We start from the raw sequence: 25,855 nt of genomic DNA, 5'->3' as shown, positions 1-25,855 counted from the left end.
GCAACTCAGACGAATGTATTTGTCTTGTTAATGGCAGCAGCTAATTTTTTTTTGGATATAAGCTTCATTGCTGAAAGCTCGTATTCACAAAGCTGGAGTAGCCAAGCTCAAAAACATCAACACCAGTACTTATAAAGTTAAAAAGGTGAAAGGAATTCTAAAATGACAGCTTATGAAAATATACAAATTGCATCCCTAGGAGAAAAAAAAAAGTGTAGTGAAAACTATTCTGCACTATAATGCCAAGTACAAGAGATAGACGTCAATTACATATGTCAACACAATTTATTTCATAACATCTTAAATAAAGATGGACAAAATTTTCCATTTTTGGCTCTAAGTGGGACATTCAACCACCACCACAAATGGGAAATCCCACTGAATCATATGTCAATTAGGCACTTATATGGTCACCCTGTGGATTTTCTGCCTGGATCAATTCCTGGGAAAACAATGTTTTTTTAAGAATCCCTACAGTGTGAGAACAGGCCCTTTGGCTCAACAAGTCCACACCGACCCTGTGAACAGCATCCCATCCAGACCCATTCCCCTACTAATCCACTTGTATCCTGACTAATGCACATAACCTGCACATCCCTGAACACGATGGGCAATTTAGATTTGCCGATCCACCCTAACCTGCACATCTTTGAATTGTGGGACGAAACCAGAGCACCTGGAAGAAACCCATGCAGACATGGGGAGAATGTGCAAACTACACACAGACAGTTGCCAGAGGGTGGAATTGAACCCAGGTCCCTGGCACTGTGAGGCAGTAATGCTAACCACTGAGCCACAGTGCTGCCACAGCCTGAAGCTGCCAGCCCCAGCAAATGTCCTGGGAACAAAGAACTCTAACCCCAACATGGCACAAAAACAGTCTGGAATTAAAAGGTAGTCTAATGGCACCATTATTGATTACTGTAAAAACCCATCTGTCACCTTCCCTGGACAGGTCTACATGAGACTCGAGACATACAGCAGTATTGTTGATTTTTAACTGCCTTAATAAGCCAATCAATTAAAGTGAAGGGATGGGTAACAAATGCAGTCCTTGCCAGCAAGGCCAACACAGATGTCTGAACAAATGAAAACTAATCACAGCAGGACATCACAGGCTGTAGTGGCTGGCAGCACAGCATAAAGTTCCACCAGGCTTAAAAAGTATTGCTTTGCAAGAGTAAGCAGCAGCAAGAGTAGGACTTAGCTTTCAATGGCCATCCCATGACTCTTTTGTGCCCCAAATCATCATCTTTTGGAGGTGTATCAAACCTCCAAGGCTGACCACTTTATTTTACCAGTCAAAAAGGATGCCAATGTATTCACTCTCCAGGATTGCTGCATTGCCCAGGACTCTAAGTTAACTGACCATGGAGACCCTTAATTGATGTTGGGTGGAAGGCCTATGGTGGCAGGAAGATATCATAGATTTCCTTGACCCCATCCCACCCACTTACCTACCCCTCCTGCCATGTTCCCCACTGCTTTTTGAGATAGGAAGAATCCACTTCAAAGCTTTAAAGAATTAATTAATAAAAATTAAGGGGGGCTCTCGGAAAATTAGGCAATTACTTGAGTATTTGCTAATAAGGACCAAATACAAGAAAGAAATGAAAACAAAAATCTTTGAACATGTGACTTTTTAAAAAGTAAAGCAAAATATTAGCTGGCAATAATTCAGTTGGTGCATTTCTTAGATAAAGACAAGTTAAATTGAAATCAATAAACAAAACAATACTTTTCGAAGATTACCAAGAACACAAAGTCAGTGCTGAGGGAATATCTTTTTTTGAAACCTGGTTTTTGTCCGTTTATGCATACTGCCAAGTTCAAGAGCAAAACTACATTCTTGCAACATTTGAACTAGCCATTTGGATACAGATCTGGTTCAAAGGTAGAAAAGAGGGTGGTGGTGGAGGGTTGTTTTTCAGACTGGAGGCCTGTGACCAGTGGAGTGCCACAAGGATCGGTGCTGGGTCCTCTACTTTTTGTCATCTACATAAATGATTTGGATGCGAGCATAAGAGGTACAGTCAGTAAGTTTGCAGATGACACCAAAATTGGAGGTGTAGTGGACAGCGAAAAAGGTTACCTCAGATTACAGCAGGATCTGGATCAGATGGGCCAATGAGCTGAGAAGTGGCAGATGGAGTTTAATTCAGATAAATGCGAGGTGCTGCATTTTGGGAATGCAAGTCTTAGCAGGATTTATACACTTAATGTAAGGTCCTTAGGAATGTTGCTGAACAAAGAGACCTTGGAGTGCAGATTCATAGCTCCTTGAAAGTGGAGTCACAGGTAGATAGGATAATGAAGGCGGCGTTTGGTATGCTTTCTTTTATTGGTCAGAGTATTGAGTACAAGAGTTGGGAGGTCATGTTGCGGCTGTACAGGACATTGGTTAGGCCACTGTTGGAATATTGTGTGCAATTCTGGTCTCCCTCCTATCGGAAAGATGTTGTGAAACTTGAAAGGGTTCAGAAACAAATTACAAGGATGTTGCCAGGGTTTGAGGATTTGAGCTATAGGGAGAAGCTGAACAGGCTGGGGCCGTTTTCCCTGGAACATTATCAGGTCACCCCTCAGCTTCCAGAGGTTTACAAAAATATGAGGGGCATGGATAGGATAAATAGACAAGGTCTTTTCCCTGGGGTCAGGGAGTCCAGAACTAGAGGGCATAGGTTAAGGGTGAGAGGGGAAAGATAAAAGAGACCTGTGGGGCAACCTTTTCACAGAGGGTGGTACGTGTATGGAATGAAGTGGTGGAGGCTGGTACAACTGCAACATTTAAAAGGCATTTGGATAGGTATATGAATAGGAAGGGTTTGAAGGGATATGGGCTGGGTGCTGGCAGGTGGGACTAGATTGGGTTGGACCGAAGGGTGTGTCTCCTTGCTGTACATCTCTAGGACTCTAATAAAAATTACCAAAAATAACACACTAGGTTAATGGTAATTTAGTAAAAATCAAGCTAAGGAATGCTTTGCCAAATACTATAAAATGTAGGAGTATATGTGGGCCATTCAGCCCATCGAATCTACTCTGTCAATCAACGAGATTGTGGCTGATCAGATAACCCTCAACTCCATTTTCCTAATGCATGGCTTAGAAAGGGTGGACGCTGGAAAATTGCTTCCATTAGGCAGGGAGACGAGGACTCAGGGGCATAGCCTTAGAATGAGAGGGGGTCAATTTGAACGGAAATGAGGAGACATTTCTTCAGCTAGAGAGTGGTAGGCCTATGGAATTAATTGCCATGGAGTGCAGTGGAGGCCGGGACGTTAAATATCTTCAAGGCAGAGATTGATAAAGTCTTAATCTCGCAAGGAATTAAGGGCAACATGGAGAGTGCGGATAAGTGGAGCTGAAATGCCCATTAGCCATGATTAAATGGTGGAGTGGAATTGATGGACCTAAAGGCCTTAACATCCACTCCTATGTCTTATGGTTTTTTTTCTCCATAGCCCTCAATCCCCTTACTAATTAAAAATATGTCTGCCTCAGTCTTGACCATCCTTCAAGGTCCAGCATTGATAGCTGTCTGTGCAAAGAATTCCATGGATTTGCTGACCTCAGAAGAGAAGAGATTCCTGCTCATCTGTTTTAAATGGCGACTACTGACTCTCAGGTTACCTTATCTGGCCCTAGACTCTCCCACAAGATTAAAACACTCTCTCAGCATCCACTCTCTCAAGACTCCCAAGAATCTTGAATGTTTCAATAAGATCACCTCTCATTCCAATGAGTACAGGCCAATCCTACTCAATCTTTCCTCAAACAGAAATCCCTCTATCCCAAGATCAACTGAGTGAAGCATCTCTGATTCTACTTCCTATACTAACATATTTTTCCTCAGATAAGGGGACTAAGCTGTTCATAGTTGTCTTGGTGCAGTCCAACTATTCCACCGTATAGTCTTAGAAGACACTTTTTAAAAAATTCCATTCCATAAGACCATAAGACATAGGAGTGGAAGTAAGGCCATTCGGCCCATCGAGTCCACTCCGCCATTCAATCATGGCTGATGCGCATTTCAGCTCCACTTGCCAGCGTTCTCCCCGTAGCCCTTAATTCCTCTAGACAACAAGAACCTATCAATCTCGGCCTTGAAGACATTTAGCGTCCCGGCTTCCACTGCACTCCGTGGCAATGAATTCCACAGGCCCACCACTCTCTGGCTGAAGAAATGTCTCCGCATTTCCGTTCTGAAATGACCCCCTCTAATTCTAAGGCTGTGTCCACGGGTCCTAGTCTCCTCGCCTAATAGAAACAATTTTCTAGCATCCACCTTTTCAAAGCCATGTATTATTTTGTACGTCTCTATTAGATCTCCCCTTAATCTTCTAAACTCCAACGAATACAATCCCAGTATCCTCAGCCGTTCCTCATATGCTAGACCTGTCATTCCAGGGATCATCCGTGTGAATCTCCGCTGGACACGTTCCAGTGCCAGTATGTCCTTCCTGAGGTGTGGGGACCAAAACTGGACACAGTACTCCAAATGGGGCCTAACCAGAGCTTTATAAAGTCTTAGTAGTACATCTCTGCTTTTATATTCCAACCCTCTTGAGATAAGAGACAACATTGCATTCGCTTTCTTAATCACAGACTCAACCTGCATGTTTACCTTTAGAGAATCCTCGACTAGCACTCCCAGATCCCTTTGTGCTTTGGCTTTATTAAGTTTCTCACCATTTAGAAAGTAGTCCATTCCTATATTCTTTTTGCCAAAGTGCAAGACCTCGCACTTGCTCACGTTAAATTCCATCAGCCATTTCCTGGACCACTCTCCCAACCTGTCTAGATCCTTCTGTAGCCTCCCCACTTCCTCAGTACTACCTGCCTGTCTACCTAACTTTGTATCATCGGCAAACTTCGCTAGAATGCCCCCGGTTCCCTCATCCAAATCATTAATATATAATGCGAACAGCTGTGGCCCCAGCACCGAACCCTGCGGGACACCGCTCGTCACCGGCTGCCATTCTGAAAAAGAACCTTTTATCCCAACTCTCTGCCTTCTGTTAGATAGCCAATCCTCAATCCATCCCAGCAGCTCACCTCGAACACCATGGGCCCTCACCTTGCTCAGCAGTCTCCCGTGTGGCACCTTATCAAAGGCCTTTTGAAAGTCCAGATAGACCACATCCACTGGGTTCCCCTGGTCTAACCTACTTGTTACCTCTTCAAAAAATTCCAACAGGTTTGTCAGGCATGACCTCCCTTTACTAAATCCATGTTGACTTGTTCTAATCAGACTCTGCTCTTCCAAGAATTTAGAAACCTCATCCTTAATGATGGATTCTAGAATTTTACCAACAACCGAGGTTAAGCTGATTGGCCTATAATTTTCCATCTTTTGCCTTGATCCTTTCTTGAACAAGGGGGTTACTACAGCCATCTTCCAATCGTCCGGGACCTTTCCTGACTCCAGTGACTCTTGAAAGATCTCAACCAATGCCTCTGCTATTTCCTCAGCAACCTCTCTCAGAACTCTAGGGTGTATCCCATCGGGGCCAGGAGATTTATCAATTTTAAGACTTTTTAACTTTTCTAGCACTATCTCTTTCGTAATGGCAACCATACTCAACTCAGCCCCGTGACACCCTTTAATTTTTGGGATATTACTCCTGTCTTCCACTGTGAAAACTGACGCAAAGTACTTGTTAAGTTCTCCTGCTATTTCCTTATCTCCCATCACTAGGCTCCCTGCATCAGTTTGAAGTGGCCCAATGTCTACTTTTGCCTGTCGTTTGTTTCTTATGTACTGAAAGAAACTTTTACTATTATTTCTAATATTACTGGCTAGCCTACCTTCATATTTGATCCTCTCATTTCTTATTACACTCTTTGTTATCCTCTGTTTGCTTTTGTATCCTTCCCAATCTTCTGATTTCCCACTGTTCTTAGCCACTTTATAGGATCTCTCTTTTTCTTTAATACATTTCCTGACTTCCTTTGTCAGCCAAGGTTGTCTAATCCCTCCCCGGTTAATCTTTCTTTTCTTGGGAATGAACCTCTGTACAGTGTCCTCAATTATACCTACAAACTCCTGCCATTTTTGCTCTAGTGTCTTCCCGGTTAGCCTCTGCTTCCAGTCTATTTTAGTCAGTTCCTCTCTCATGCCCTCATAATTACCTTTATTCAACTGTAACACCATTACATCAGATTTCGCCTTCTCCCTTTCAAACTCCAGACTGAACTCTACCATATTATGGTCGCTACTTCCTAAGGGTTCCCTTACTTTAAGATCTTTTATAGAGTCTGGATCATTGCAAAGCACTAGGTCCAGAATAGCCTGCTCTCTTGTGGGCTCCATGACTAGCTGTTCCAAAAAGCCATCCTGTAAGCATTCCATGAATTCCCTTTCTTTAGATCCACTAGCAACATTATTTACCCAGTCCACCTGCATATTGAAGTCACCCATGATCAATGTAACCTTGCCTTTCTGACATGCCTTCTCTATTTCCCGGTACATGTTGCGTCCCTGGTCCTGACCACTGTTAGGAGGTCTGTACACAACTCCAATTATGGTTTTTTTGCCTTTGTGGTTCCTCAATTCCACCCACACAGACTCCACATCATCCGACGCTATGTCATTCAATACCATAGATTTAATTTTGTTCTTAACTAACAAGGCAACCCCACCCCCTCTGCCCACCTCTCTGTCTTTTCGATAAGTCGAAAAACCATGGAGGTTTAACTGCCAGTCCTGACCCCCCTGTAACCAAGTCTCTGTGATGCCTACTACATCATAATCATTCACTATTATCTGTGCCATTAATTCATCGGCTTTGTTATGAATGCTACGAGCATTCAGGTAAAGTGCCTTAATGCTAACTTCCTTATTAGAGATGTTGTAAGTCATATGTCCTAAGTTATCCTTGCTTTTTTCTGCATTCTCAGTCTGCCTCAATTTTAAATCCGCCTGGAAACATGCTATCCTGCTGCTTATCTTTCCATTTACCTCCATACTCCCTGTTGCTTTCACTTTCCCTTCCCCCCAACTCAGAAGTTTAAAGTCCTACTGACCACCCTATTTATCCTCTTCGCCAGAACATTGGTACCTGATCGGTTCAGGTGGAGACCGTCCCAACGGTACAGATCCCCCCTGTTCCAAAACTGATGCCAGTGCCCCATGAAGTGGAATCCCTCTTTCCCACACCAATCCCTTAGCCACGTGTTTACTTGCCTAATTTTCTTGTCCCTATGCCAATTGGCACGTGGCTCGGGCAGTAATCCGGAGATTATGACCCTTGAGGACCTGTGCTTCAATTTCCTGCCTAGTGCTTCGTAATGCCCAAACAGGTCCTCCACCCTAGTCTTGCCTATGTTGTTGGTACCAACGTGGACCACAACAACTGGATCCTCCCCCTCCTGCTCCAATATCCTTTCAAGCCGGTCAGAGATGTCTCGCACCCTGGCACCGGGCAGGCAACACACCATGCGAGACTCCCGATCCGGCTTGCAAAGGATACTATCTGTCCCCCTAATTATAGAATCCCCTATAACCACTACCTGTCTATTAGCTCCCCCCTCTTGAATGGCCTTCTGCACCATGGTGCCTTGGTCAGTTGGCTCATCCTGTCCAGAGCCCTTTTCCTCATCCGAACAGGGAGCAAGAATCTCGTACCTGTCGGACAAGGTCAAGGGCTGAGGCTCCTCCACTCCTGAACTCTGGGTCCCCCTACCTGCCTCACTTACAGTCACACTCTTTTGTGCCTGATCACTAGCTGAGTGGGAATTAATTAATCTCCCAGGTGTGACTGCCTCCTGAAACAAAGCGTCCAGGTAACTCTCCCCCTCCCGGATATGCCGCAGTGTTTGAAGCTCAGATTCCAGATCATCAACTCTGATCCGGAGTTCTTCCAGCAACCAACACTTGCTGCAGATGTGGTCACTGCCGTTCACAATGGGATCAGCCAGCTCCCACATCATACAGCAACAGCACATCACCTGCCCAGCCATCTCTGCTTAGTTAGTTAATTACTTACTTAGTACAAGTATGAGTTAGAATACCTTTGAAATAAAGGGCAATAGTCCAGTTGCCTTCTTAATACCTCAAACTTGAATACTTTTTTTGTGTGATTCATGCACTCTGCTCAGCTTTTCTGCAGTCTTTCTCCATTTAAATAATATTCACTTCCTCTACTCCTCTTGCCCAAGCTGCATAACCTCACATTCCTCAACATTATACTGCATCTGCCAAGTTATGCTCACTTGCTTAAACTGTCTACATCCCTCTGTAATCTGTACCATCCCCATCAAACTCCCTCTCACCTATTTGTACATAATTGCAAACTTGGCTACAGTATATCCACTTCTCTCATCCAAGTCCTTGGTATGTACTACAAGTAATTGTGGATGCGCACTGATCTCTATGGCACTCCATGAGTTACAAATAGCTGTCCTGAAAATGCCACCCTTATCCCAACTCTGTCCATCAATTAGTCCATACTCTATCCATACTGATATTATAGCCCATCACCATCAGCTGTTATACTTAAAGTAGCCACGTGTGCCTTTCTGAACATCTTTGGAAATCAAAATATATTAAATCTGCCATGTCACCTTTATCTTTCCTGCTTAATTAGCTCAATGCATTTTAATAAATTTCCCTTTAAGACATACTGATTCTGCTTGATTATATTATACATTTGTAAACTTTCAGGTATTCGATCTTTTATAACAGTCTCTAATATTTTCTCAATGACAGCTGTTAACTGGCCTATTCTTACTTAGATACTTCCATTTTGAATTCTGGTGTAACACTGGCGATTTATCAAACTTTACCAGCAGTATGACCAGTGCACCCCACTATCCCTTCAATATATTAGGATTTTAATTCACTGCCACAGAAAGCTGTGGAGTCCAGGTAATCGAGTATATTTAAGACGGAGATAGATAGAGTTCTTGATTTTCAAGGAGATCAAGGGTTACAGAAAGAAAACGGGAGAATGGGGTTGAGAAACTTATCAGCCATGATTGAATGGCGGAGCAGACTCAATGGGCTGAATGGCTTAATTTCTGCTCCAATGTCTTCTGGACACAATCTAATAGGTCCCAGGGGCCTATCAGTTTTTGGCCGTATTAGTTTCCTTTATATTTCCTGCTCTTGTGATAATTATTGTATTTATTTCCTCCTCACCTTTTGCCCATTTATTTAATCATTTTAGAATGCTATTTGTGACGTCTACCCTTTAAGCAAATCTTCTGCCTAGAAAAGGGGGTTTCTAGTCAATGGCCAATAAGGAAATAAAGATTAATTAAGAAGTGAAATGGAAATTAGCCAAATAGCTGTAATGAATAGATGAATATAATTATGAAATCGAAACTATAACACAGAGATAGGATGTCAGAATAGAAAAGAATACCGAAGAGTCTAAATACATAGAACATAACAGCGCAATGCAGGCTCTTCAGCCCTCAATGTTGCAGTGTAAACACACATTTTAGAAAGGAAGTTGCAGATTTTTGACATGGAAACACAATGAATGATGACACCGATCAAATGCTTATAATTCTAATGGAGTGAAGGACCCAGTGGACTTGAGTGGACAAAGTTCAAAATCAAGCAACGCCAGACTTTGGTCCAACAGGTTTATTTCGAAGCCCTAGCTTTCAGTGCGCCACTCCTTCATCAGGTAGTTGTGAAACAGGACGTAAGACACAGAATTTATAGCAAAAGATTGCAGTGTCATGCAACTGAAATGATATATTGAACAAACCTAGATTGTTGCTATGTCTTTCATTTTTTAGAATAGGCTGCAGGTTTTGGTTCATTAATATATAAATCCCAGAACGTCTTTTAAGTCACATTCTCAAGATAACTTAAAGTTTTATTAAAAAAAAGGTGACATTTGCAGAATTATATTTGTAGGTACATTCTATTTTGCTCAAAAAATGCACAACCTGCAGGCAGTCAATCCATGTAATATTTTGCAAATCTACTTTGGAAATAGAATCAGTTTACTCAAGACTCAAGATACAGACAGAATCTAATCTCACACCTTTAATGCATTGCCTGAGCTGAGAAGTCACTTTTTTAAAAAAACCTTAAATTATCTTGCGAATGTGACTTAAAAGTAGTTCTGGGATATATATATATTAATGAACCGAAACTTGCAATCCATTCTAAAAGATGAAAGACTTAACAGCAGTCGAAGTTTGTTCACTGTATCATTTCAGTTGCATGACTCTGCAATCTTTTGCTGTAAACTCTGTGTCTTATGGTCCTGCTCCATAGCTACCTGATGAAGGAGCAGTGCTCCGAAAGCCTGTACTTCCAAATAAACCTGATGGACTACAAAGTGGTGCTGTGTGATTTTTAATTCTCATAAAAACAGATACCCATACACAAATACGTGGTTACATATAAAAGAAATTCTTACCAGCGTGTGTTGCTTGGTTCATGATCTTAATTAGTCTTTCCGCCAGTACATGACTGTATGAGCTCTTCTCCTCAGCTTGTTCTGAAGGAACTTGGATTTTTTCCAACAAAACTGGGTCTATACCTAATAAGATTAAGTTACAAAAAGTATCTTCAACAATCACAAAGCTTGCTTGCCCTTATGTAATATGGTAGGCAGCACATTTGTGTGTGTGTGTCCTGCTTGTCCATCACGTTTCAGACTTGGGACACAGCTCAACATCCAAAATACAAATAATACATAGCTCAAGGAATAGAGTCACCGATTGTCAAGTAACTACTTCATGCAATCTCTTTGGTCTATAAGTATAAAACCATGACCACATTTTCAATCTCATTCTGCATGCCCAATGTGAAAACTATCCTCTGTTTTGAAATTTCAACAGTTTGGAAACTGTCACAGAATTATTTTCCTGCCATATTGATTAAAAGTATTCCTGGATATCAATAGACACCCCTTTGCATTTTCTGAAATGTAACAGTCAATCTGAAGGAAATGACTTGGAAGCAGTCATGGAGAAACAACTACTTGGGTAAAGCAATAAACACAGTGAACCCATCCTATTTCAAATGCCCCAGCATTATAACCAAGGATCAGAATACACATGTACACTGAATTTAAGCATTTAGGGAATATCATGTTTTCTTAATAGCTGTTGTACATATGAATTCAGTATGAATTTTAAAACAAGACTAACCTTTGTTGTGAGACATTGCAAAAAGAAGGCATAACACAAAAAGTGCATAATAATCATCTTCCGAGCACTCCAGTGCATTGTACACCATATCTAGGAATGGTCTGCAGAGTTGAAAATGAAGAAAACAAGCAGACATAAGGTATTAAATTAATTGATTATGCAAACTTTTGTAGAGGTGAATCCCAACCCCATTCCTCAAACAGCTTTTGGTATAAATTGTATTAGAATTTCAATGATCAGGACTGGAAATATACCCAACATTGGGCACAGACATATTATATACTCTGTTGAGCAATTAATTGATTTAAGATATTGTCATGTAAAAATATAATGTCAGACTTTTCAGTTTCAGTTTGTTTCACAAGGTTTTATTCACAAATTATGAAAATATGGGGTGATTATTCTGGATTGCCAAAATTGTTACTTGCATACGCATAGAGATGGACTGTGACATTACTGGTCACAACAGGCTGCAGGAAGCGGTTATACGTGTGATAATGTCACCATATTTCATGCACAATGACATCAGCACCTGTGCACATGCAGATGGCACCCACCATGCCAATACAGGAAGGAGATTGAGAAAGAGCATGGGTTAAACAGGAGTACCCCTCGCCTGCCATCATCCACCATAGTGGGTGTCAGTACACAGGCAGAGTTCCCAACATCATTCGGAACATGCGCAGTGTGCAAGCAACGATGTTGCGCAGTCCCATATTTGTTGGATCCACAATCAGTGAGATTTTGACCGGGCAGAAGCAGCAACTAGAAAAGCAGCTCCAGAAACAATATGAAATACAGACAAAGTCTGTGGCAGCTGCCATTTTGTTGCTTTATAAAACCCATGTTTCTGCACATACATGGCCAATGCACAACCTAGTGGCTGTGTTCACAACAAATGCACCATTAAAAATACCAAAACACACATCAATTTTAATCTATCCACAGGAAAGATCATGTTACACCAACAAAGGCCATGAATTAAGACCACTAGGAACCAATGTTACTGATCAACTGAATTTCTTTTAGTGTCTGATCAACATGTGTAGAGAGAACAATCATGCAAACAGATTATGCAATGTTCCATTCTTGTTTTAGGCTCCAAATATTTAGAATTTGTTGCCTTTCCATTTCTACTGTTTGGGAGAACAATGTACCCAGCAGTGTTAAAAAGCATTTATTTGTCATCATAACAAATAGTTGTGCTCAACAAATATTTGCCTGGGCTCTACATCTCTTTCATGTTATTCTTTAATATCTACTGCATACATTATACATCTAAAAGAGAACACTTCATTATCATAGTTCATAATTTGCTCCGGCTCATCATAAATTCTCTCCTTTCTCCTTTAGTGGACCTATCCCTTCCAGCTACCTTGGGATTTCCTTAATCCTCTTTGGCAAAGATATTTCATAACCTTTTTTATCCCTTCAAACTCCTTGTTTAAATTCTTTCCTTTCTTTATATTCTTCGAAGGATTCTTCTGTCTTCAATTTCCTAAACCTTATGTATGTCCCCTTTTCCTTTTTGATTAAATTCACCATCTAAGGTTTTCGAATTTTCCTTATCCCTCATTTTTCACAGGAACATGCTGGTCCTGAACTCTTTTTAACTAGCCTTTAAAAGATTCTGACATGACAGATGTGGACTTATCCTTAAACAGCTGGCCCCAATCTTCACTCTCTCGTTCTTGCCTAACACTATTGTAATTAGCCTTCCCCCAGTTTAGTACTACTCTTAACCTTATCCACAAGTAACTTAAAACTTACAGTATTATGGCCATTGCTCCTGAAATGCTGCCCACCGAAACTTCAGAGACCTGGCCAGGCTCATTCACCAATACCAGGTCTAGTACAGCCCCTTCCCTGGTTACATCATTATTTACATATTGCTTCAAGAAACCCTCCTGGACACATCTACAAATTACTTCCCATCCAAGCCCCTGGCACTAAGGGAGCTCCAGTCAATATAGGGCAAGTTAAAATCACAACAACCCATCATCTGCTTCTCTGTTGGGAGGCCTGTAGCAAACCCCCAAAGTGAGTGCACCCTTCCTATTCCTGAGCTCTCCCCATATAGCCTCATTGGATGAGCCTTCCAAAGTGTCCTCCCTCATGTTATTCTCCCTAATCAGTAATGCAACTCCCCCACCTCATTTACATCCCTCTCCAACTTGACTGAACCATCTAAATTTCAGAACTTTTAGCTGCCAGTCTTGTCCCTCTCTCAACCAAGTCTCAGTGATCGGTACATCATAGCTATATGTACAAACCCAAACTCTAAGTTAATCTGCCTTTTTGTTGTACTTTTCACGTGAAAACAAATGCCGCTAATCCAGCCAGGGTCAGCAATCTTTCCCTGTCTGTTCTTCCTCTCTTACTCTCTAACACCTCCTTGGTCATTTCATTTGCTGACTTACTGCTCTGAGTCCCCCTCCAACACCCCCACCATGCTTATTTAAACTCTCAGTGACACTGAGAAATCTTCTTCCTTCACTTTAATCTTCAAAAGCCTAATTCATTGGCTAAGCTTTTAGTCTAAAGTGACACTGTCAAGTACGGTTTGACAAATGCACACAGTGATACTTTTCTGTGTTCAAGTGCTTATACAATTACGTGCTGATTTTGTTGCAGTCTAGGTTAACAGTGAACATTGCTTCACAAAATGAACTGAAATAAAAATTTCAAAATGAAGTTGCATATTGAGGAATCTTGAATGGTATACCATACTCTTATACGAGACACCACTGGAGGCCAAGAGTGGGCACTTCCAAAGGAAGTGCAACATAAGTGTATTTATTCCAATGTTTTTGACAGTTCCCTATAGTCATGGCTTGTTTTAATGACACCTTCTCCCCTTTGATTGCAAGTGAACTTCACTTCATAAATATAAAACTAAGCTTACCTTCTTTTTGGATTATCAACCCTCGAGGCAGCCGCTGTTTTCTCTTCATCTGTTGTATTTTGTTCTGTTAAGCCTACTTGCTGGGGGCCTGAAATCTTGCATCGTTCCATTATAACCATCTCAATTTCTTAGAATAGTAGGAAAAGAATAAAACTTTTAAAACAATTATGCCACTGAAACTAATTACTTTGTGCCAGAAATATCCAAACCAGTCATGACTTATTTGGCACCAACATCTTTTCCCCAAGTGTCAGTATTAAAAACAAAAAAGATTCTCAATTCATAAAGTAGTCTATACTAAACAGATTATTTGAAAATCGATAGCAATACACTGAAAATAAACTGGAGATTAGCTAATTGTGAAAGGTCAGCTTAGTGCTGCTTAAACAGTGCTGATAATGAAATGTTTATGAGCAAACAGACTTTCACTGGTTTTAAGTATTTGATAACTGAGCAATTTAAAGAAAAAACACTTTGCTACATGCAGTCTCCAGGGAGCTTTTCAAATACATTGTTTAATGAATACTTATTATGTGAAAAATGCATAACAAGAAACATGTTCCATAGATAATACATGGGTAATCAGTGAACTAAGGAGAATTCTAGACTGATATGAATAAATTATTTGAAGAGGTTCTGTTTTAAGAATTGTCCAGTAGACTAAACACAAGTCTATTTTGCATCACAATGAAATAAATCTAACATGACAACATAATTTGCCTTTTAAAATCAAAAGTTCCAATCCTTGAAAGGATCAAATTTTCTGACAGAGAACTGTTATCACATGATGGAAGAACCTTGACCTCACTTAGGCTGAATATCAATTATCTGGTGACTCCTCCCAACTTCCTTTAGACCACAACCTTGCTTTTGAACAATCAAGCTGTCGAACACTTGACTGTTGTATCAACCTAAGCTTGCCCATGCTAGTTGAATGTATTCCTATGGGTTTGCTTTAGATTACTGCAGTTTGCAAATGCATTTCACTTACCTTCAATAAATGCATACCCCCCCCCCCCCCCCCCATAGCGGAAAGTCTTTTTTTCAGTTTTTGAACCTTCTTAAACTGATACACATGTTGGCTTCTTGATGCATTCAGCAAACTCTGAAGATGTTTTTGATTTGATGATAAAAGTCAACGCAAGATATTAGCTCGGCTGCAGCTTTATCACTGCATCCAAAAGACCTTGACATAACCAGTTTCTTCCCTTCCACTAAAAACGAGCAACTAAGCTAAAAACTTGCAAGTGGCATTCTTGGCAGTGAAGTGACCACCCACAAGGTGTGACAATACAATGGCTTTAAAAGATGTATTTTGTCCTTTTTTTTTTAAAGTGGTTGAGACAGAGGTGCCAAGTGGTCTGTTCCAAGCCAATAAGTAGCAGGAGGCTTTTGGGATTTTTTTCAAAAACATTAGAACAATAGATGCAGCTTGAATGGGTGGGGTCAAACTCCCACAGAATGAGGACTTTTAGTTTTAGTTTTTCAGTAGCAGTTGTTGGGGTTTTGGAAGCTGCAATAAATCTTTCCCCGCTACACACACACACACACACACACACTATTTTCTCTTGATATTTTTCCTCCTGGACTGGAGAATTGCATGTGAGACAATCTATTTTACTGAATTTGTCTTTGCCAAAGATGTGTTTATGGGATATTACTATATTGGAACAGTTACTGCTTAGGAGTTAAATAATCGACTATTTTGTTAAGTTTTTCAATAGAGTCGAGTTATTCCAATTTCTTCTTTTGTTGTATTTTAACTATCATGTATGAGTAAAGTGTGTTTTGCTTCAACACTGATAGTTTGACCAATCGAATTGCGCCTGGAACACAATGCATGAAACAGTGCAGGGGGCAGTACTAAAATTTGGTAGCACAGAGGGAATAGTTCAAGTAATATGTAGCAGTGAGATGGAGATACTTCATACTTTTGTGTATCTTTTGCCTTAAAAGCGATGGCAATAAAAATATGTAGGTAAAAGAATATGCATGCAGGCTCACCATTCTAGGAATAACAAAACACCTTAACTCCATTTTCCCAGAAAACTCAGTTGCAAACATAATGCATAAAAATTGCCACATGAAAACAAAAGTGACTTTTGATCTACAGTCACCATATATCAGTGGTTTGTTAATACATTGAGTGACACATGGACTAAAATCCACTATTATAGAACAAGATATTCTCTGGTTGACTGTCAGCAGTGCCAGAGAGGATTAATTCACTACTTGTACAATAAACACCACATTGTGTATGAAATTACAAGATAAATTTAGAGTCCTGAAGGCACTCTAAGATCTAACCATTTTTTGCTATTACCTGCAAGACTGAAATACAGCCTTCAGTTCTGCCCGCAATTATTTATTTCAGACGTATAGTCACATATTATGCACGAATTTCTCAACTTTTTTTAAACTAAAGAATTTTAAAAAAAAATTGTAACAGATTCTCTCTGTTGCATGCCCCCTAGGGATTAAGAAAATTTAAATGAAACAAGGACAAATGTTGCTTGAAGTTCTCAAATTAGGTGCAACGACACCTGCTCTACTCCTAAAATATAGCATCATTGACATCACATGATTAAAAAGGGACTTTTAAAAGATGAAAATATTTTGAATAGACAATTCTGGTTTGTTATGGTGAATTTCCTACCTAGGTGCTACTTCATTGCATTTAAACAACAAAAGCAAAAATAAAATTAGAACCTGGATAGCTCTACATGTGATTCAGCAATAACCCATACAGAAGGCATGCATAACATTTAGTTTCAATTGCAAATAGTTTAAATCTGTAGTTCCTTTAAAAGATCATGGTTATAAGCAACCACATTCTCAGATTTCAGATTCAATGGAACTTTTGAACTTGAAGTTGAAAAAATGTAATTTTTTAAGACAGAATTCAAAGCAAAGAAATATAGAACAGAAAAAATAAACATGGAATATAAACTGGAAGGGATTTTAATGAACTTCAATTACCAGATTTTCAGATTTGCAAATTCGACCGTCTACAAAACAATGTCTTAAATTAAATCTAAAATAAAAATCAAGTAACTGGTTATTTAACAGTAACAGATAAATGGGGAAGATGGTATCATATTATAGAAGTAGCTTTACTGGTTTCTGTAGCCATGTACCTTTTCGTGAAAGCTTCAGTAAACAGCCAACGCAGGATTCTAGCCATAATCACTCTCATGATTTGTTACAAATTTCAGTTCTATCTTTATGGAGTAGCACCTCTCCACAGATAAGAAGCAAATCACAGAGCATCAAATATATCTGCATTGCTTGCTTAAATTCTACATACCAGTTATAGAGCAGGAGCAGATTTTATGCAGATGGGATTTTTAATGAAGCTCTTGGGCCTCAGAAAATACTCCCTTCAAAAACTCTGCCACTGATGAAATGTCCTTTGGTAAGAAAGCTAATCTTAATGCAGCTAATGTTATTAAACCAATATATAGATGAAGAGTAAATCAACAGTACCTTCAGATTCACTTGCCAACTTGAATCACTGAATCAGTAAATTCGAAAAAAAATTAAGGGCTTGAAGAACCGTTGACAACAATTGTTGGGAGGCAGAAGTAAATTTCAGTGAAGAGGCTGAAAATGAAAGTAATCCAACTTTTTCCTTCCCACAACCCCATCACAAATCTGGACTGAAATTCCCCCACAGTCCTTAAAATCCAGATATTTTGGCAAGGTAAATTCAATTATTAGTTTTAGCAAACCACAACAGTGAACAAACTATTAGCACAAAAACAGAGACATAGTAAAACCTGGGTGCACCCAAATCAAATCAAAATAAAATGTTCTCTTGCTTTAAATTATTGGCTTAGTTGGATTTATAAAGGTTGTGACACAAAGTTGAGTAAATAATACTTGGTTTATCTTGTTGCATCTCTATGATCCAAAAATATCCAGCAAGATTTTTATAAGTTATACAGGAAAATTGATTTTTCCAGGTTGGGAAGTCTGTCATCAGGGATCATCAATTTAGCAAAATACATTTCTGGCTAGATTTACATTTGAAATAAGTACCAAGGTTAAGGCTCATTTTAGCACATGTCCATTTTGAAGATGCAAAAAAGTTTGTTTAATAAGCCACAATGGCAATTTTGATCAACAGTCTAAACCAGGTTGTACTCTATCAATGTAATAATTAAATTGACATATTTACTACTTAAGTATTACTGTAGAATTATGGTTAGTGGTCAAGCAATTTGTTTGAATAGGATTATTAAAATGCAAAGAAATTGCAGGTTGCAATGTGTCAGATTGCAGTAGAATTTACAGCTGCATATGATTGCAATACATGCGCATATCTGTAAAAGTTACATAATCCAATTATTCTATGCCTAATCATGCCTTGAGAAAGTATTTAAGTCTCTATACAGCACGTCTAAAAATGGTTTCACAGCTTTGTGGTCCTTCAACCTTTTTCCATCTTAACTGCACATGTTCGGTTCAGGAACAGAATCATCCATAGATCATTTTATAGAAAAAAAAGCATTGCAGATGCTGTAAATTGCTGGTACAACTCAGCAGACCTGGCAGCATCTATGGAGAGAAAGCAGAGTTAATGTTTCAGGTCCAGTGGCCCTTTTTCAGAAGGTCCTAAAGAAGAATCACTGGACCCAAAATGTTAACTTTGCTTTTTCTCATAATTTTATAATGTCGGGCAATAGGCAAAGGATGCATTAAGAGACAATTCTTACAGTCATATTTCAGCATTTAACGTTACCCAATAACTGCTGTAATTGTTGGTAATTACCTGAGGGGCATACTGACTTTCAGATGAGGTTCTGCACTTTAAATTGCACTAAAAAAAGGAGTGAGTTTCTAGATGATCTCTCTGAAAATACACACCTACTAATAATCCCCAGAAAGCTTATGTTTCGAACTAACTCTTTAGAATAACATATCCAATTGTAGTTAATAATGTGAATGCACAAAGACATTTGAAAGCAAGTGGAAACAAGATTTTGTCATAATGAGTGTCAGAACAATGTCTTCCAAAGTTCCCTTCACTTTACCCTCTTCAAGGCTGCCAGAATGATGCACTATTGAATCATAAATAATGGTCTAACCAGACGTTCTTCACAAAACTGACACCACAGCTCAAAATATGCATCTAGCTGTCACTCCAGGTCACACTAGAGATAATATAACTGAACAAGCCCTCACCTTATCTAATTATTTTGAACTCCCCAAGAACTGTACCTTGTTTGAAGAAAATGGTACAAGCTGTATTTAGATTGGGGAGAACATGACAGCATTAAAAATGTTATGTTTCTTTTCTGTTTTGCCTTTCAAAATTGTTCCATTTGTAATACTAGCTAAGATATTTGCTTCAAAATTCCCATCAAGTCACAGGTTTGTGTGGTGTCCATGTACATCAAGACAACCTCTGCATACAATGCCTCGTAATGGCAAAGGCTTTCGGCCCACATACAACAGCTTGTAACAATATATCTTTCCCCAGGGCACCTAGGTCAAGTTTACCTCACTTCAGTCATGCTTCTCTTCACCTTACTTCATATTAAAACTAACATTCAAATCATGTCTATGAAATTGCCTTCTCATTTTGGGTAAAATCAGATCTTGTTATGACTAAACTCTCAGAACAAATATGGAGAATTATAAGCTGGTTTCATAAGGGGAACACTGTTGCTCTGCATAGAACTAACCAAATATATTGCACCCCCCCCCAAAAAAAAATCCCATTTTATCAACAGGTGGAAGGAAAAGCAAAATTATCTGCTGAGAAATCACAAATCTGTTTGCCTCTTGACTTCACATAGGAGACCAGGTTGAAATAACATATGGAAACAGGGAAGAGGATAGCTTAGGAAAGTATATGCAATTTCATGGAGAGGATCTTAAGAACATATTGATGACTTGGATGAGGGAAGTGAATGCCCTATCACCAAGTTTGCAGATGACACAGTTTACAGGGGGATGTGGTAGACTCAGTCAGTCGGCAAAAACTTGGCAGATGGAATGTAATGTGGGAAAATGAGGTGATGCACGTCGAGATGAAAAACAGGAGCTGAATACCAATTAAATAGAGATAGAGAAAGACAACAGCACAGGCGAATTTGGGGGTCTTTATGCATGAAACAAAAAGCTAGGTTAGTCGGTTCAACGGGTATAGGGACAGCAAATGGATTGTTGTTATTTCATATTAAAATAGGGAGGTTTTTGCTGCATTAGGAAAACAACCACATAATTAAAGACCTCCTCCCACCCTGGTTATACTCTCTTCCATCAGGCAGAAGATATAAAAGTTTAAATACACGTATGAAAAGATTCAAGAACAACTTCTTCTGTGCTATTATCAGATTTTTGATTGGACCTGATTAAATTCCCTACAGTATGGAAAGAAGTCCTTAGGCCCAACAAGTCCACACCGACCCTCTGAAGAATAACCCACCCAGACCCATTCCCCGACCCTACATTTACCCCTGACTAATGCACCTGACACTATGGGCAATTTAGCATGGCCAATTCACCTGACCTGTACATCTTTGGATTGTGGGAGGAAACCGGAGCACCCAGAGGAATTGGCCATGCTAAATTGCCCATAGTGTTAGGTGCATTAGTCAGAGGGAAGTGTAGGGAAAAAAAGTCTAGGTGGGTTACTCTTCGGAGGATCGATGTGGACTTGTTTGGCTGAAGGGCCTGTTTCTACACTGTTGGGGATCTAATCTAATCAAAAGCACTACTCCTCGAATCATTTGCATTCACTGTTTGTAAATTAAGCTTGATTTAGTGAAGAGAAAAAGGTGGGGAATTGAACTGGGTGCCCACATGGAAGGAAAACACTTGCACACATTTGGGTCTGCCAAATGAAGTCTTTCTACGCTAATGCAGTCCATGAAAAGCAAAGATCATCTATGGAATACTAGAGATAAATTAAAATCAATAAAAGAACAAAACTATTCTAGCAAATATTAGTTAGATTCTGTTAACACATTCCTCTACAGGCATAGATGTGCTTTGAATCAAACATAGCAGCAACTTGGGCAGGATTTTATTAGCATAGCATAAGTCTGTCCTTGCATTAGTATGTATTAATGTCATTGCAAGCAAAAAGGAGAAAAAGTATTGTGTATAACTAAATAAACCAGAATCACTTTAAAGAACAGCAATAAACAAAAAATGTCAAATTGTTGTAGACTAATGTCTGGATTGAATTGTTGACTTTTATCAATTTAAATATGATGCTGGTGCTAAATGATCAAAACTGTTACATTTGATGATTGTGTTTCATTTTTAAGAATCTGCTGGGCTGATTTCTGCTGAACTTTAAAGGTGGATTTATCCAAAGTATTTGAAAGAATTTACAACACTGAAGGAAGTATATCATAAGGGGCTCTTGCGGCACAATGGCAGTGTCCCTACCTTTGAGTTAAGAGGCTCAGTTCAAGTCCCGCCTACTCCAGAGATGTGAAATACTGTCACTGAATAATTTGATAAAGCAATACCCACGTCATATCTACATGACAGTGTTCACTTTCTGATGCCATCATAACTTGCAGACCTTGGTATTTATGTGACTATATTTCCTTAAAATCAGGAATGCTTTGGTGGTGTCTGCTATAGTAGTCATTGTATTCACCTGAGAGTTTCTCAGCATCTTTCCTTACTCATACAAATGTCAAGATTTTTTAGCTTAAAACAGATGCATGCATAAACCACTTCATTTTCCGAAGACTTTCAAATGGTATTCGCACACTAGGCAATTACCACCAAGCTTCTGAATTTACACTGGACGGGAGATGATTGTAAAGCATGTTTAGGCTGAAAGAAGCTCCTTCAGCCACGTCTTAGGACTGAGGTGAATATCCTCCAACAACCACAATCATCTTCACATTGGGAATGAATTCATCTGATGCAGAGCTTACCTCCTCAGTCCCACTGACTTCAATTTTGATGGGCCTCCTTGAATTTAGACCTTGCCAAACACTGCTTTGATATCAAGAGTATCACCTTCAATTCAGCTCTAAAACACAATACCTCAAGCCATGTGTTTGAACCAAGTCTGAAATGAGGCCTGCAGCGGAGTGTTCCTGCAATTTTCCTTTTGGGTCAGTGCTGTAGCTGTACTAGAGCAGTGTGGCAGGAATCCAACACGGTTGGGCAGTCAATTCTTAAATACTAAGCTGGGATGTAGGCAAGACACATAGGTTTTGCGAATGATAGGGACCTTAGGAAACTTTAGAACAAAATAGATCATCCATTTGAAGCTTCTAGTTGAAGGTCTTAAGAAATAATTCAGCTCATCTTTTGCACTGACATATTGGGCCATTTCAAGGATGTTCATGGAGCATTTTCCTCTGCCTAGTTAATTGCCACACCATCAAATGCTTACGTGATAGCTCTGGAGAGCTGTAACCTGATCTGCTGGTTATGGAATTGCTTTGTTCTGTCTATTATAGGTGTTTCAGGAGGTTAACACAACTGCAGACCAGGGTAGTAGCTTCAAAAGGTTGGTATTCTATTTTTAAGTATGGATGGTGCTGCATTTGGCATGTTCTCCTACACCCCTCATCCCCTAGTTCAATGGTAATTATAGAGTTTAAGATACGTAAAGCCATAAGACTACTAATTGTAGTGGAATCCAATTCTGCTAAGGCAGTGTAATATGGTGGCTATGTTAGCGGATGGCTAGTCTAAAGGTCTAGATTAATGCTATGAAAACATCAGTTCAAGTCCCACCTGGCAACTGAGGAATTTAAGTCCAAATAATAAATAAATCTGGAATAAAAAGCTAGTGACCCTAAAACTATGGATTGTTATATAAACCATCTGGTATACTTATGTCCCTCAGGGAAGTAAATCTGCCATCATTCCCTGATTTGGCTCATGTGACTTGCGCCAAACTGCTTAACAAGTTGCTGAATTGTACTCACGAAAGTGACTCTCCTTCAAGGCTATTTACATGTAGGCAATAAATAGTGGCCTCTATGCCAGCATTGCATGGATGAATTCAAGAGTGCTACCTAGCCTTTTATCATCTGTGAATTACTCGCAAATTTGCCCCTATTTGAACTGCAGATGCTGAGAATCTGAAATAAAAATAGAAAAGGCTAGAAATGGTCAATGATCAGGCACCATCTGCAAATTTACATTTTAGGACTACAATGTCACAGGAAACCAATTCTGTTGTACTCTACACCAATACATGGTAGGCCAGATAGTATTTCCAGCATTTACTATTTTTATTGCAGATTTGATCAACACGTAATGGTCCTCCTTCAATTTTATAAACTCTCAAAATAATTTGGCTGTGCAAGTTTGAAGACACTCAGCAAAGATATTGAATCACTGGACTGTAGGAAAGTGAGGGGAACTATCAGTCTTTTAGTCAGTACTACACTCACCTTCAGTCTCCCCACTTGTCTTGATGCCCTTTGCACTAGACTCTGTACCTTTCAGCTTCTCAGTGTCATCTTCCTTTTCTTCTATTCCCTTCTCCTCTTCATCCTCTTCACCCACATTCTTATAGTTTGGTCTTTTTTGCAGTTTCTTTTTGCCCTTGTGTCGACTTATCTCAAGTGATCTCTCCAATGTTTCTACTGGTTTTGTGAAACATCGAACGCTTGCAGACAGCTATCAAAAATAAATCAACATCCTAAATCAGTTTGGAAAACAAAATTACAAATTCTTCAAATTCTCAAATGTCAGGTTAAACAGACATTGTCCACACCTATCAAGTTTTTTCTTGGCTCAATGCACAGGAAGATTTTTTTTTTTCCCCATACAATTACAGCCAACAATTGGTGTTCTGGTACAACATGGCCTTTAGAAGTACTAATATATTTTATACAGAGAATGAATGATAACTAACTGTGCAGCACAAATGGCTAGACTTGTAAATTAGAGCATGGAAAATTGTCATATGAATGCATTCAATGCTCATCCATTGGAATCAAGACCAATTTTAAGGCTTTAATATTATTTGCACTTCTCTGGAACTGGGAACTAGGACAAGGTACAAACTGCACATTGAGGAACATTGAATAACTGTGACAAAAAAAAAAAGAATCGCTAGAGACACTCAGCAGGTATGACAGTATTGTGGAAAGAAAGCAGAATTAATGTTTCGAGTCCTGTGACCCTTCTTCGAATCCTTCCCTCTGAAGGAGGATCACTGGATTCGAAAGCTTCTGCTTTCACTCCACAGAGTCCGCCAGACTTGATATTTTCCAGCAATTGCTGTTTTTGTTTCAGATCATCAGCACCCGCAACTCTGTTTCATTTTAATTAAAAAAAACAAGTCATGTTTATTCCCTAATTGTCAAATGCTTGAGTTATTAACAGGATGACATATCCTGCAAGGGTCACAAACCAATCCATGGATAGGTTCTTTCACATGATTAGCGCTGCCAATGGCATATGTTATGGCTGCATCATTTCAAAGTGTATGCACAGCGATCAGAACAGTACAAAATTGTACAAGACAAAGATTGCAAAAGAAAGGGTACAATAACAGAGTATTTTGAATCAATCATTACAATTAGAATATAGCATCCTGTTTTTTCATTACTTATTTCAGGAACAATGTCATCACAGGACACAGATTTAGAGGAAAACTAAAATAACATCCTTGTTACTAGGAATCTCAGCCATTTTTCACTGAAACGAGGAAGTTAACAATTTACATCAGGAGCTTTGATTAAGTAAATCCAGAGGAACTATTTCCAATGGTCACTTGGTTTTTAGGGACATAAATTAAGATCACCATTAAAAGAAAAAAGGGAGAGGGGGAGGCATGGTCAGACAGACGACAATTGCTGAATTGCAGTGACAATACAAACACAACCAGTAGTCCCAATTCACCAGTTAGGTTTTTTTAAAAAGCCTAAAATAATAAAATTGCACAACTGTGATCATTTCATCATACAGATAATTACAATGCATTTCAAAAGTCTCGTTAATTTATGGAGTACAAATAAAATGGCTACTGTAATCTGTGCTCTATACCAAAGTCCATAGTTACAATTATGTCACGTTGAATTCATTGAAATTCCAGGTTAATTTCATTTTCTCCTCCATGCAATCACAGAATTATTTTTTCTGAATTTGTGACAAGAAACAGTGGCAATTGAAAGGAGGATTCAAGGGTTTTCTAATAAAGTCCAGACAGAACTTCTCACTTTCAACACTCATCTCTGAATGGCTATAGAAATTTAGATGAGCTTTAGTGAGCCCCCCCTCCATTTTCCTATTGTGATCTCACGTCCAAAAATGGTTTTTTCGTAACTTTAATCCCCAGTAAATACAGGAGGTTATGATGCTTGTGAAGATGTACAGTGTGGAGTTTTTCCTTTGCTCTAAGAATAATACACACTTGGTGACAGTTTGAAATCATTCTAATGTTGTGTCATAAAAAGGTATATAAAACATTTATTTGTTGAAATTCAAATTTCAGTGAATTAAATTAGATTTGCAGTTTCAGTTTTGAGAAGCCAACTTTTCTTTTTGAAAAATGTCAGGAGTAACTTGGAACAGTCAAGTAATGTGATTTAAATTGGAATTAATGGGTGAAATGTTCACAACATTATTTTTTGTGATACACAGAAAACTGAGGTCACTAGTAGGTTTGAGTTCAGATCAGAAGGATCAGGTCTCAGCTCAACAGAACTGTTCTGTCCTAACAAAAAGGACAGTTTGTTACTTGTGTAGAAACCTACAGATTGAATGAGCTTTGTTTGTAAAGTTTCCAAGCTTTGAGAGTTTTAGATTAGATTAGATTAGATTACTTACAGTGTGGAAACAGGCCCTTCGGCCCAACAAGTCCACACTGCCCCGCCGAAG

The 25,855-nt window shown here is 39.3% G+C and overlaps 1 protein-coding gene across 1 annotated transcript in view; it reads right to left on the bottom strand.

Moving 5' to 3' along the window:
• The window catches only part of clec16a (C-type lectin domain containing 16A), a 267,248-nt gene that overhangs the window by 149,812 nt on the left and 91,581 nt on the right, over window positions 1-25,855 (bottom strand). The window contains exons 11-14 of the mRNA XM_072560020.1: window positions 23,419-23,647; window positions 14,030-14,156; window positions 11,125-11,225; window positions 10,389-10,511 (exon numbers count right to left, since the gene is read on the bottom strand). Of these exons, the coding sequence (XP_072416121.1) occupies window positions 10,389-10,511; window positions 11,125-11,225; window positions 14,030-14,156; window positions 23,419-23,647 (580 nt within the window). The remainder of the gene's footprint in view (window positions 1-10,388; window positions 10,512-11,124; window positions 11,226-14,029; window positions 14,157-23,418; window positions 23,648-25,855) is intronic.

This window comes from Chiloscyllium punctatum, chromosome 40 (genome assembly GCF_047496795.1).
Source record: "Chiloscyllium punctatum isolate Juve2018m chromosome 40, sChiPun1.3, whole genome shotgun sequence".
Lineage (NCBI taxonomy): Eukaryota > Metazoa > Chordata > Chondrichthyes > Orectolobiformes > Hemiscylliidae > Chiloscyllium > Chiloscyllium punctatum.
Note: the sequence above shows the minus strand (reverse complement) of the source record. Positions and strands in the feature narration are given on the sequence as shown.